General features: G+C 34.8%; 1 protein-coding gene across 10 annotated transcripts in view; it reads left to right on the forward strand.

The window, feature by feature from the left end:
• Positions 1-15172, forward strand: part of HFM1 (helicase for meiosis 1) — a 96276-nt gene that overhangs the window by 68708 nt on the left and 12396 nt on the right. For 8 of the 10 annotated variants that reach the window (XR_008418672.1, XM_019414142.2, XM_019414148.2 and 5 more), the window contains 6 exons: positions 1241-1321; positions 1544-1659; positions 3805-3884; positions 4850-4953; positions 11153-11398; positions 12775-12865. Coding sequence is in view for 8 of the 10 variants with exons in the window: in XM_019414142.2 (XP_019269687.2) it covers positions 1241-1321; positions 1544-1659; positions 3805-3884; positions 4850-4953; positions 11153-11398; positions 12775-12865 (718 nt within the window). In the remaining 2 variants the exon portion in view is untranslated. Of the gene's footprint in view, positions 1-1240; positions 1322-1543; positions 1660-3804; positions 3885-4849; positions 4954-11152; positions 11399-12774; positions 12866-15172 lie in introns of those variants that run through there. The other 2 variants (XM_019414149.2, XR_002071286.2) reach the window with 2 other exon arrangements.

Below are 15172 nucleotides of genomic sequence, written 5' to 3' on the forward strand. Positions count from 1 at the left end.
ATTTTCAAAAAGTGGAGTTGGATATTTTGGTATCTTATCTTAGAGATGGGAGGATTAAGGAAATAGTAGTCATTTGTGTTAGCCAGAAGAGGGGGATGTTTAGTTATTTTTGTGGTTCGTGAGTGTCCTTGCCTCTAGTTTCAGAAATAATTACACAGTAGTTTTTATCTCTGTCTTTACCACAGTCACAGAATGGTCTTATCTGAGTATTGTTTATATTCTGCCAAAGTTGATTGTATTCAGTTGGGAGCACTATGGCCCAGCTGTCAGCTTGCAGTTTCATTACTTTATCACTACCCAATACATTGATCTGCTGGCCCTTAAGGCATCTAACCAGTTCCCTCTTGTGGTGAGTAGACTTATCCATGTAGTCCAGAATGCTATACAGATGTTATCGTTATCCAGATATGCCATGTCTTGAAAATGAGCAACAGCGTTGAAAATTAAGAGTAAAGGACCAAAAAATGATTGTAAAGGTTTTCAAAATTCTTCACTATCTTCAACATTTCTAGTTAAAATCTGTGCTCCAGCAAAAATAAACTTATTTCTATTTCTACAGTATGTGGTTTGCCCTCTTTGGGTATTATGCCCTCTATGTGAACATGTTCCCCTGGTCCCCTTCTCATGTCCAGATCCTGTCTATCAATTCAGATGTCTGTCCCTTCCCCCATGTTACTAAGATCAAGAAAAAACCTACTTAAAATATTATGAAGAATAAATTATGTATTTGGATATACTAGCTCAGTGGGTCAAGCAGGCAGCAATCTCTTTTCTTTATGAATTCATATAGCAAATTTCTTATACCCCTAAAACACTTATTTCAATGTTTATTAAATACGTATGGTGTCCTCCCTACTAGAAACTATCACTGATGCCATTAAAATGAAACGACGTTTGCTTCTTTCCAGGTTCTTCTTAAGTGTAAGTATAAAGCAGCAGAGAAGTTTAAAAACTCCACCCTCATTCTTACCTCATTCAAGATAAGAGTTACTGATATTCTGTGGTATTTGGCTCTATTTATGTCAGGGAGGTTAAGAGAAGCTTATAGGTGGGTCGATGCTCCTTGCAAAAAGCTGGGATTGGGCAAATAGCCCAACAGGGACTAGGTGTTATCAGAAATACCATTTTAAAATATTAAATGGGTTAACACTTGAGGAAGTGTAAAATCATAATCTTTTTGTACTGTCTGAAAGGAAATAAATTCTAGTAAAAAACAGGTTTTTTTCTTATATAAATTTAGGAATGACTGCTTGCAAAAAACCTGGGAACCGAGAATGTAATCATCACTGTAAAAATAAACATACATGTGGACATGACTGCTGTGAGTTCCATAAAAGATGTTTATTTCAGGTTTTAAAAATTGAAAGGTCTTTGAATAGTAATAACAGCCTAATTATCTATGTATGATATTTATATTATGCAGTTTATAATTCAAATGATTTTCTTTCATGAAAAAAATTAGATTAGAAATTATAAAGAAATTTGGCTTTACATGAACACTACCTAAAGTTTAACCTAAAGGATCTAGAATTTCTTCTCATAGGTAAAACTGGAGTTGCACAAAAGTCAGTAATGAAAGAGTCAACAATCTCTTCATATTTATCTGATTTAAGAAACAGGAATGCTGTTTCATCACTTCCTCCAGTTAAACGTCTCAAGGTTAGTTTTAATAACATTTATCCCTTGCTCTGTAATTTAATACATATGAATATTCCTTTATATTCTGTATATCAATTAGGTAGGTATCAGCAGTGTACTTTAGTTACTTCGGGGCTGTATTTTCAAAATACTTCTTCTGAAGGAAAATATAGTTCTTAATAATTAATCTGTAAATCTACTTTTGGAACACAGTTCTACATAGTCCCTTATTAGTGTTTTTGTTGTTGTTAACCAGCAATTGAAACTAGAGACACTTACCCTTTCCTGTGTTCTCTTTGTGTTGAAACTGGTGTGGAAAGTCTGAAGTTGATTTTGATTCATGTACTTGGATGAGTACTGAGCAAGAGCCTGCTTTCCAAGTCATGAAAGAATGGTAGCTTATACAATTGATAGGCTAGTCAGTAGCAGACTTATTCTAAGCCTGCATCATCATATCCAGGGCAAAATAATTGATCAGCCCCAGAAGAGAGGCAAGAAAATAGCAGAATGTCTGTTTCTTCTGTTTCTCTTCTCTTTAACAAGAATGAAGATTTTAAGTCATGAGGCTTAAACAAGGGGAATACTGGGAAACAGGGAGTGACATGCAGTTTGAAACAGCTACCACCTTCTCTGAGATTATAATTTTTTAGTAGCCCAAGCTTTTCCTCCCTCCCTTCCTCCCTCCCTTTCTTCCATCTTTCCTTCCTCTTTCCTTCTCCATTCCATATTATTCCTTCTTTCTTTCCATATTCATTTTTTTAAGTTGATTTATTGTTTTTAGTAATATGTACATCTAGCATGGGGCTCAAACTCACAACCCTGAGATCAAGGGTCTCACACTCTTCCAACTAAGCCAGCCAAGTGCCCCCCTTCCATATTCATTGAGCACCAAGAATATGCCAAGGACTGTTATAGATGCTAACATACTGCTGTGAAAAAGACAGCTTTAGTCCCAATCCTCATAGAGCTTATAGCTGAGTAAAGGATATAGATAGCTAAATAGGCTTTTTCAATGTAGTGTGATGGATGATTCTATGATAGAAATTTAAGATAACTTGAATTTGGATAGAAAGTGTACTCATTCCACATTTGATAGGCCAGGAAAGTATTCCAAACAAACATGACTGAGACTTGAAGCCAAGTATGGAGAGGGAGGCACTATAGTGGTGGTGGAGAGGGATAAAAAAGTATTCCAGACGGAAAATGTGCAGTGGTCCAGAGCTAAGAAAGAGCCAGAGGAGATCTTTTAAAACACTGAAGTTATACAGTACGTCTGGAGTTCAGTTACACGTTGGGGAGTGGAGAGATGAGGGTGAAAAGGCTGAAGAGGTAAGTAAGAGCTGGATAATGAAGGCCTTTTTGCTATTTTAAGGATTTGGACTTTATCCTGAAAGTATTGGGAAACCACTAAAGGGCTTAAAGCAGTGACATTACCAGAATTGCGTTTTATAAATTCACTCCGGATGCAATGTAGAGAATGGATTAGAGGATGATAGAAAAGGAACATAAAGACTCATTAGATAGGTTTTGCAGTAATCTAGGCAAGATTGGCCTACTCTAATGTAATGGCAGTAGCAGTGGAGAGTAGTGGCTAGGTTTAAAATATTTCTCAGAGATAGAATCAACTACCCTGGTACTTAATTGCTTATGAGGGGTGACGTAGAAGGATCAAGATGATGACCAGCTTTCTGGGTTGAGCAGCTAGGAACAAAGTGAGGCTTCATTAGGGTAGGAATTCCAAAGGAAAAACAAGTTTAGAGAAGTAGATATACATTAATTTCAATCTGGTAAATACTGAATTTAGAAACCTGCAAGATGTCTAGGTAAAGATGTTCCACAGACAGTTGAATATAACAGAAAACCAGGAGAAGGAGCTGAGTAGAAATACATATTTGAAAGTCATTCACATGTAGATGATAATTGAAGCCAGGGAAGTAAGTGAGGTGTTTGAAAATGTGTAGAGGGAGAAGAGAAGGCCTAGTAAAGAACCATGAAGAAATACCTACGTTTAAGAAGTGCCTGAGAAGGAGATTTGATTTGAAAACTAGCCTGAATTTCTTATAATTCATTGATTTTGGGACTTTATGTACTGGCAGGAATTTTGCTGTTTGGCTTGTTAAAAAGTGTTGCTATGAAATTGATAGTTGATTTTTTTTTCATTAATAGATGCAAATGAATAAATCTCAAAGTGTGGATCTTAAAGAATTTGGTTTTACTCCAAAACCTTCTCTTTCCAGCATATCAAGGTATAAATATAATGTTAATATCCAAGGTAGAATAGTCCTTATAAATTCTTTGCTTCTCCAAATAATCATGTGTTCAGAGAAAGGTGAACACTGGCTACATTCAAATCACAGTGATCATGTAGTTCCGTAATGAAGTAATGGCATCATAAGAGTTTGGTTATCTAAATTTATTTAGAACTCTGTAGTTATAGAATATTTTAACATTCATTGAATCATCTCTTTCGCAGGAAACTACCCATCCTATATGTCATGCCCTCAGGCTTTTTCTGCCTTCTAAACAGGAGACAAAAGTATATTTTAGAGAAATCAGGTTGCTGTACAAAGTCTAATCTTTTCCATTTAGGGGCCCACTCTATATTAATAACACTTCAGATTTATAAAATAATTTACAATTTAAAAATTGCACATTGTGCATTATCTCTTTTGACCTTAACAACAACCTAGCTCATAAAATGAGGTATTTCTATCCCATCTCATAGATAAAATAATCGAAACTCATATTCCTGGTTTTAAGAAGACCCTAGATGATAACTCAGCATTCTTTTCCTATATCATGATGCCTAGAAGGCAATCATATATGTCATTTCCCTTCCAGATAAGTGTATTCTATATTCAGGGATGACATTTAATATACTTAACAAACAGTACAGAACAGCCACTGACCAATCAGAACAGATGCCAACACTACTTCAAGATATCCTAGCTTTTGTTATCTAATTGAAAGTAGCATTAGCAATAGATTTTTAAGGCTATACACAGATAGCAGATATCTACATATTTGGGACATGTAAAGATGACTAAGTGTCTTGCTTCCATTAAACACCTATTTTTTTACCCTTTACTACTCAGGCTAATGCAGTCTATCATAAAAGTGTTGATTTTAATTTTAATTGTTGATCTAATTTTGATTTAAGTGTTGATTTAATTTTAATATTTAATATTTTTATGGCTTTATCTTTATAAAGGTCAGAGTGTTTAAATACACCTGAATTGTCTATAATGGAGCAGAGGGATCAGCATGAAATCTGTGCCAAAGTTCAACAAGAACCATCTGAATATCAAGACAAAGGTAAATTACCATTGATACTACCTTGAAAGAGAAAATTATTTATTATTACTTCAGAATGACAATGTTATTGAAAAACCAGCATCTGAAATTACTATGATTAACTTGGCAACATTTTTCTCTTGGGTTATTGAACCAGTTTCAAATTCTTAGGTCTGTTATTTCAGATGGTCTTGCTATATTTGTCACAGATTCTTAAAAAATCTCTGCCCTACATAGCATTGACTATTTTTATTTAAAGATAATATGAGGAAAAGCTGAGAAAATAAGGGATCTCAAGATACACAAAGTGTTAAAATGCTGAACTATTACTTTTATATGTCTTTAGAATTATTTAAAATAATTTTATGTTTATAAAATTAGTCCAGTTTTACAAAATATCTGTGTGACCTTAGGAAAATTATTTAACCCCTTTAGGTCTTAGTCTTATCTTTTAAATTAGGGGATTAAATTAGGTGTCCTTTAATATCTCTCCAGTTTCTAAACCTATGATTCTTACAACTTCCATGATAATAAGAGAATATAACCTAGTTTGTGGAATATAGCTTGTATGTAGTCTAGATTTGCTTTTCATCTGTGTCAGTCATTAAATTCTTTTTCAACATTGAGATTGGTTTATCAATACTCTGGATCCTGATATTAATAGCATCCTTTGTCTGGGTCATGCCACTAATAGCCAGTCTGTTAGAATGTGTGAGAAATAATCCTGGCTATAGAGTTGTTTGTTTGAGTTGCTGTATATAGAAATGGTAAACTTGGGGTTTCCCACAAATAATTTCATGTGTGTGACCTTAGCATCTGTTGACACTCTTTCTTTCATGCTGTCACTTAATGCTTCCTCTGGCCATAATTTAAGATCTTAAGTAGGCAAGGGCTGGCATACCAATCACCTCTTATGACATGGCAGTCATTAGGCCCAAATAAGAACAAGAAAAGTCCCCTAATCTCACTTAGAGTATCAGAGCATTTATCCAACTTCCTCAAAGCCTGAATATCATTACAACAGGGAGAGAAGGTATGAGATTGTCAACTCTTATTTTTATGTCCCTTCAACCTATAGCCCTCTAACTTACTCCTTGTTCTGCTGCTCTGTTCCCTGCACTTCTGCTTACTTTAATTATCCCTCTTTACTTACATATCCCTCTGTTTACTTTCATGCTGTCTTTACATAGTTTCCCTACTTTGATTTCTTTCCCACCCCCATTCCAAATCCAGTTTATATTATGATATTAAAGTCTCATTAGATATCATTGATAATTGTATCCCTGTTTTACTGAATGGGCCACTTTTTTTTTTTTTAATAGAAGAAGCTGTGTAGTATAGTACTTAAATTCACAGGATCTATAATAATCTGTCTAGTGGTGCCTAACTGAATCAGTTGGTAGAGTATGCGAGTCTTGATCTCAGGGTTTTGAGTTCGAGACCCACATTGGGCTTAGAAATTACTAAAAAATAAATGCTTAGAATAATCTGTCTAGGTTCAAATTCTAGGTCTGCCATTTATTAGTTGTGTCACATTTCATAATAAATCTAACCACTTTATCTCAATTCCCTCATCTGCTTATGTTTTAGGGATTTTACAATTAAATGAGATAATGTACACAAAGCTCTTAGCATAGTATCTGGTACTGTTATTAATAGCAATTGAGTATATTCATTATTCCTTTCACATATTAGTTTTGCATGGCAAAACATACTTCATATGTATTCAAATATTGCTCTTGAGAATGTTTTAAGAAAAACATGCCAATTTTTGTCATCCTAATTCCATTTTCAAGAAAGGAAAAAGAAAAATGTCAGAAACTATATGAGAAAGCATGTTGAATCATAAAATTTAAATTGTAAGGGACCTTTGTGTAATTTTTCATTTTATAGTGAAAGAAACCAAGACTCTGAGAGATTAAATTACTTGCCTAAAATCACATATCTAATTAATGGCAGGACCAGAAATAGATTCTATATCTCTTGATTCCCAGTCCAATGCCATTTCTATAAAATGAAATTGACTTTTAGTTGTCAGTGGAGAATTGAAAATTGAATCTATATGAACTCTTTCAACTTTCCACTGTACAACTATATATTCTCTATTTCTGCATCCACCCTTAACTCTGTCTTAAAAGAAGAATTATCTTTTATTCTATTCAAGGCTTATCTCTCCAGCTGTAGTTTTAATCTTTCCAATCCTGCCTCCCCTTAGGGAGGGCCTTAGGAGACCAGTATCCATTTCCTCTTTCCCATATTGTCCATCTCTCTTCCTTATTTCTTTCTCTTCAACATATAAATATGCTCATGTCTCTTCCTTCTTCAGCTCCCTGTTCTCATCTAGCTACTCCTGACCGTTTTGGTGGTAAGTGGCGGAAATGCTACTCAAAGTGACTTAATCACAAAAAAAGAAGACCACTCATGTAAACTTGTAAATCCAGACATGCATCTGGCTTTAATCTTGCTAGATCCAGGCACTATGATTTTAGTCATGCTTCTAGTTTTCTCTCAATCTTTTAGATATGCCTGTTACTACTTGGCTTTATTTTTTTCAATAGTCTTTCTCACATGACAGGTCACCCCTAACTCACATCTTCCCAGTTTAACAGACTTGGTAGAAAAACAGTCTTCCTCTTTTAGCTTTGGTAAACCAGAGTTCATTCTAACTGGCCTCAGCTGAGTCTTGTATTTCTCTCTTGATCAATTCCTACAGCCTGGGGATTGGGTCATATGTTCCCCCGCTGTAGCCCTAGGGACCAGGGTACCGTGAAAGACATCCTCACCAGGATCACATGGAATGGGTGGAGGCAGTTTCCCCAAAGGATGAAAAAGATACTCCTATTAAAAGAAGTGAAAAGGGGCATGTGGATGGCTCAGTTGGTTAAGCATCCAACTCTTGACTTTGGCTCAGGTCATGATCTCACAGCTTGTGAGTTTGAGCCCCATGTCAGGCTCTATGCTTACAGCCTACACGGAGCCTGCTTGGGATTCTCTCTTTCCCTCTCTCTCTCTGCCCCTTCTTGCATCTCTCTCAAAATAAATAAACTTAAAAAAAATTTTTTTTAAGGGAAAGCATGTCAGGCAGACAAAAAAACAGAATCACCAGAGTCTTTATATACTTTAATGTCTTGCTTTCCACATCAAAACAAAAATTCTTCAAAAGGCAATTTATACTCACTGTGCTCATTTCCTTACCTCCTAGTCACTTTTCATTCACCAAAATTTGGATCCTCCATCACTCCTTTGAAACTGGTTTCATTTAGACCATTTAGTGATCTTCTAAGTTCTGAATTCAGTGAACTCTTTTCAATTTTTATTTTCTTTGACCTTTGTATTTGACACATTTGGTCTTTCCTTCCTTTTGGAAATCTCTTCTTTGGTTTTAATTAAGCCATTCTGCTTTTCCTACTACTTCTTGAATTGCTTGGGCTTTTCTTCCTTTTGATATTAGAAAAGATTCTTTCTTGCTTCTTTATTCTTCTTGCTTTGTAAACTTTTCTTATTCACTGCCATTCAAGTCCATGTCTACAATTACTAACTATATTTAGATGATTTCTACATCTGCATCTGTATCTTTCTGTCTAGCCCCTGACCCATCTATACAATCACCTTCCTGGACATATCCACCTAAAAGTTAACATATCAGCCTCTGAACTCTTTCTGTCTTCTCTGTACCTCACACTGCTCCTTTTCTTTTCTCCTTAGGTTGGTGAATGAATTCTCTTCTTTTCTAAGCTGCTAAAGGCAGAAAAAGAGTTATCCTAAGTATCTTACCTTACATGCAAGTAATCGCCATGTCCTATTTATTTTGTCTCCTAAACATCTCTCATATCTGTTCTTCTTCTCTCTCCCTTCTGCTGATACTCTAGCTTAGACATTCAATGTCTTATCCATTATAATATGTCTTACTTTTCTCTTTGCTTTCAGTCTCATTATCATTCCATCTGTACCTATTCCGAATGATCTAACAGGCATCTCCCATCACGTAAACCTCTTGCTAAAATATCTTCAGTAGTTATCCATTGCCTATATGGAAAAAAAAAATGAATTCCTTAACATTGAAGTTAAGCATCAACATAATTTGGCACTTAAATGCTTGTGCGGTCTCAATGAGCCCTTTTCTTCTACTTTGTGCTCTAGAAATCCTGAAAACGTAGTTTACCAAACATTCTCTGGTCTCCCATACTGCTGTGTCTTTCACATGTTGCTCTCCCCTCACAGAGTATCTTGCCTTCCCCTCTTGCCCATTTTTCCAGGCACCACTCTATCAAGCTCAAATTCCAACATTAACTTCTAAGCATTTTACCCTCTTAGCGGTGTCCCCTCTGACTTCGTTATAGGTTTAAGTCCTGTTTCCTTTGCATTCTCATTGCACTTTGTGCCTACTTCTGTTTTTAGTATGTATTATATTGTGTATGTATATCAATGAACAGAAGTAGAAAAATGTGAACTGGAGTTGTAGAACAGTTGAGAGATAATGTAAGATTTGGCTAGGTGAAGAAAAGTGTAGAGGATATTTAAAAGTGAAGGAAACTCAGTGCGCTGGAGCAAACTTGTGCTGGCTTGTGAGAGATGATTATTCTTGGGAACCGTTCAGCCATTATTAAAAGTTTAATTATATAAAATTTCAATTAAATAAGTTATACTAAAAACAAAGACTGTATTCAGAACTAATATTCTACCATATATTACTGTTTTCTGTGTTCTTGAGATTATTTACCTCTATATTTGTATCTGTATGGTGGAAATACTATATTATGGGGTGCTACTATGCATTTCTTTTCAACTTTACTTTTAGAGATATTACATTGGACACTTGAAATTAATCATAATGGGAGTATTTATACCATAGAAATCAGCAAACACTACAAATTAGGACTTGATTTATTGTTTTGTTTAGATTTATGAGTGATGGATAAAATGTTAATAGTGCAGATTAGAGGCACCTAGGTGGCTCAGTTGGTTGAGTGTCCACCTTTGGCTCAGCTCCTGATCTCATGGTACGTGAGTGTGAGCTCCACATTGGGCTCATTGCTGTCAGCGCAGAGCCCGCTTTGGATCCTCTGTCCCCCGCCCCCCTCCCCCACCCCTTTTCCACTCATGTTCTCTCAAAAATAAATAAACATTAAAAAAAATTATGCAGATTAAATTTAATAGTATGTTGTGTACATAGCTATTACATTGAGAATACCATGAAAAATTGAAGGAATATTGTAGTATTTGAAAACCATTGTCTAATTTAGCGAAGAAGTTGCCTAAGTCAGTGAATGAATGAGTAAAGTCCCAACCTCTGTCTTTGTTATTTTACTTTCATCTTAGTTGCTAAAGTCAACAAGAATGTTAAATAGCATTTATGTGAGAACTGTATTCATTTGTTAATTGTAATGATAGGTTGGCTATAGATGTAAGAGTTTGGCAAAACTCAATGAAAACATTCAGTGAAAATCAGATATATGGAATTTATAATTATGCATGTTATATATTTTATTATTATTTGTAAATCATGTGCTACATATCTTTTACCTATAATAAATACATATAATAAACACATGTATGTATATAAATGCATACATGTTTTGAGAAGCAATTTATTAAACATTTATTAGCACAATTACTTTGGAAAACTGCAAGAGTTAAAGGCATTTATTCCCTACAACAATCTTATGAAAAAGGTACTTTTATAATTCCCATTTTGCAGAGGAGAAATGAAGCTCAGAGACTTTAAATTAGTTGTTTAAGATTATACAATGAGAGAAGTGGAATTTTTCACCCAGGTAGTCTGGTTCTAAGCCCAGGCTATAAATAATAGATAACACTGAGGATTTTTTAGCAGGAGAAAATTAAGATCTATTTTGGATAAATATATTTCATAACAATATTCAAAATTCACCTGTAGGGAAAAGAGCTGGGGGGAGGAATACCATTTTAGAAATTATTCATTTTTAGAGTATGGGTATTCTCATCTAGAAATTAATAGGGAAAATTAATTCTGTCTGAAAGAATCTATTGAAAATTCAATTTAGTGCAACTATCAATATATGTACTACAGTAAATAGAATTGGTTGAAAACAATATTCAACAATAATGCTTGACCCAATACTTTTGAAAACTACTGTTCAAACCTCAGTTTAGTAGTTGAAAGATGTGTTTGATATATCAATAGAAAACGATGTTAATGGTTTAAAAAGTACCTATACTCTTTTATACATGCACATGACAGATTTTTCTAGATGGAACTCTTCTACAACTTCAAATGAGAAAGCCCCTCAAACAGTACTGTTCAACAGACATCTTAATGCATCTGGAAACCAGAATTTGACAGATGCGGATAAAAGTAATTCTCCATTCTCAGAAGTTCCGAATGTGAACTTTGAATTGGGAGATGAAGTTTGGGATGATTTTGATGATGAGAACTTAATAGAAGTTACTGATTTTTCAGCCGGTACTGAGAAGACAAATACATCAGGTAAAATTGTATCTTAGCATGAAATAATTTCATGAGAAATTCTTTGAGTATTTTTCAGTTCAGTTTCTGGGACTCATTTTCTTTGTCTTGTTTATGCGCTTGCTTAACTAGCTTTGGTTTGTTAAGATTATGATTTTTAGCGAAACTGAAAAAGTAACCCTTCCATAAATTGCATTTCCTCCTCTAAGGACAGAGGTCAAGGTTTTCCATGATAATGGTGCAGCACATGAGCTTTTTCTATTCTATTGCTCCCCTATATTGTTAAAAACGCTATTCAAATTCAGATTATTTATTGAATTTTCCCTTATAAAACACACTATCCAGCTCTCAATTCTGTGATCACACATAATCTGCTAATGTTTGTGAAGGACAAAAAATACTCCATTTTTAAAAGTATTCATCTGTTAGCCAGGAAAATGAAAGACACCTTTTATTTCTAGCAGACATAACTGATTTTTTTTCAGGTATAAGTAAACAAAATTAGGAAAAAATTAATTTCTTCTGTATTGGATATTGTATTTAAATCGTATACAACCCCAAAATAATGGTACTGAATTTTCTAAATTACTGGCAGATTCACTCTATCTCACTAAAACAGAAAATGAAAATCTTGGTAAGTATATGAGAAGACAGCAAAATGGAGATACTGATGGATGACAGAAGGAAATCAGTCCTTCAGAACTATAGTTGCCTCTTAATGTATCCCACCCCAGTGCTCTTTAAAAAAAAAAATCTTCTTAAGGGAAGCAATTAGAAATCAAAATATTATTGTTTTAGGGCTCTAAGAATTGCCTAAAGAGCTATTATTCCTTCCAGAAGGAATAGGATTTGACCACGTTCACAAAATAGGTCCGGAGAATATATGATGTGGAGTTAGTAGGCACAATTTCCTGTATCGCTGTACAACTACTAGTCCCTACCTCAAAATTAATAGTCATGTGTATTGCAATTTAAGAGGCAATTTGTACTGATTCTTTGAGGTAGCTTAATCCTGTGAGGGCATAGCTTTGACACTGGAAAAATCAGTCTCAATAAATGTCATGTATATAGCACTTTAAATGAACTTAGCTACATGCAGACCATTGAAAATATTGAATGAAATTCAAACTGATCATTTACATGAGTTAAGTAAGTAAGTAAAAGTGGTTTGGGACCTTTTAGTATAGTGACTAATAAGCTAACCCGTGTGTTTATAGTTTTACTCACTTAGCTTTGCTCCCTTATTTCTCTATGCAAATTAAATGTGATTAGTGAGAAGTATTCATTCCTTCTTTAATCAGATCATATCTGTTGGAGACAGCCCTTGTAGAACTTCTGAAAAGATCCATTCTTCTGTTTCCTGACAGTTTACTTCAAAATGTTATCTCTTTACATAGGATTTAGAAACACTTTGAGTTCAAGTATCCAGGGAAGTAAGCTATCCCTTCAAGAGTCAAAGAGCAAATTCCAAGGAGAAATGTCAAAAAGGCAAGTTTTGGAATTTTGGTTTGAAATACTTTACAAGTGTATATCCTCCTGACATATAATTGGAGAATGGGGATCAAATCATTAGATGTCAGAGAAGCTATAAGGTATTAGCTAACCTGAACCTTCTTACTCTTAGAGCTGTGTTTCTCAAAGATCTATTGACAGACCAACTACTTCAAAAGTATTGAAATATATTAAAAGTGCACATTCCTAAAAAAAACAAAACAAAACAAAAAAAAACAAAACACATTCCTGGGTCCCACACTAGACTTACTATATCATGATCTCTAGGGCTGGTGCACAGGAATTTTCACTTCTCAAAAGACTTGAAAAGTAAATAGTAGGAATTTGACAGGTAGAAAAGAGGAAGATAAGGCATTCCAGATAGAAGAAGCATGTGTGAAGGGATACGGCTTGAAAAGGCATCTCATGCTCAAGGGTCAATAAAGTGTTGTCTGTATGGTCACAGCATTGAGGCTGAGAGTGCTGAGGTCTGATTGTAAAGAGCCTCAAATGCCATATTTATATAACTTTACCATATCCAGTAGGTCAGGGCTCACAAACTGAAACCACCTTCAAGATGTAGTGGGCCAAGGCCAACCACAGAGTGTCCCATCTAAAAGGCACAACTGTAGAGATATCACAATTACAGATTTCAAGGTATACTACAAAGCTGGGGCACCTGGCTGGCTCAGTCTGTAGAGCATACAACTCTTGATCTTGGGTTTATAAGTTTGAGCCCCACATTGGGTGTAGAGATTACTTAAAACTAAAATCTTAAATGAGGCACCTGGGTGGCTCAGTTGGTTAAGCGCCCGAATTTGGCTTGGGTCATGATCTCACACTCTGTGAGTTCGAGCCCTGCGTTGGGCTCTGTGCTGACAGCTCAGAGCCTGGAGCCTGCTTCATGTTCTGTGTTTCTCTCTCCCTCTCTCTCTCTCTCTCTCTCTGTCTCTCAAAAATAAATAAACATTAAAAAAATTTTTTTAATAATAAAATCTTAAAAAAAGATACACTACAAAAAATATTAATCAAAATGGTATGGTACTGGCAAAAAAATAGACACAACCACTTTTTTATACCATATACAAAATAAACTCAAAATGGATTAAAGCCCTAAGTATAAGACTTGAAACCATAAACTCCTAAAAAAATACACAGGCAATAATCTCTTTGACATCAATTTTAGCAATATATTTATGGGTATATTTCCTCAGGCAAGGGAAACAAAAACAAAAATAAACTATTGGGACTAGGCCAAAATAAAAAGCTTTTGCACAGCAAAGGAAACCATGAGCAAAACAAAAAGGCAGCCTACTAAATGGGAGAAGATATTTGCAAATAATATATCCAATAAGGGGCTAATATCCAAAATATATAAACACTTTTACAACTCACACCAAAAAACCAATTTGATTTAAAAAACGGGCAGAGGGCCTGAATAGACATTTTTCCAAAGAAGACGTACAGATGGCTGACAGACGCATGGAAAGATGCTCAACATCACTAATTATCAGGAAAATGCAAATCAAAACCATGTGATATTACTTCACACCAGTTAGAATGGGTGATATCAAAAAGACAAGAAATAATAAGTGAGGAGGTAGAGAAAAGGGAACACTTGTGCACTGTTGGTGGGAATATAAATTGGTGCAACTACTGTGGAAAACAGTATGGAGGTTCCTCAAAAATTAGAAATACAACTATGGTAATACCACTGCTGGGTATTTACCCAGAGAAAAAAAACACTAATTCAAAAAGAAAATGCACCCCTGTGTTTATTGCAGCAGCATTTACAATAGCCAACATATGGAAGCAGCCCAAGTTGTGGGTATCGATGAATGGCTAAAGAAGATATGAGATATTTATATATTTGTATCTATATAATATTACTCGTCCATAAAGAAGAATGAGATCTTTCCATTTACAACAACATAGATGGACCGAGAGGGTGTTATGCTAAATGAAATAAGTCAGATCATGTGATTTCACTTAGATGTGAAATCTACAAAAACAAAGCAAATGAACAAACAAACACAAAAACAAGACTCTTAAATACAGAGAACAAACTGATGGTTGTGTGGCGGTGAATGACAAAATAGATAAAGGGGATTAAGATGTACAAGATTTCCACTGGTAAAATAAATAAGTCACAGAGATGAAAAGTACAGCACGGGGAATATAGTCAATAATATTCTAATGACATTGTATGGTGACAGATGGTAATACACTTACTGTGGCGAGCACTGAGTAATGTATAAAATTGATGAATCAGTAAGTTATATGCCTGAATTTAATATAACATTA

Source organism: Panthera pardus, unplaced genomic scaffold (assembly GCF_024362965.1).
Source record: "Panthera pardus isolate Hobbes unplaced genomic scaffold, ASM2436296v1 HiC_scaffold_11, whole genome shotgun sequence".
NCBI lineage: Eukaryota > Metazoa > Chordata > Mammalia > Carnivora > Felidae > Panthera > Panthera pardus.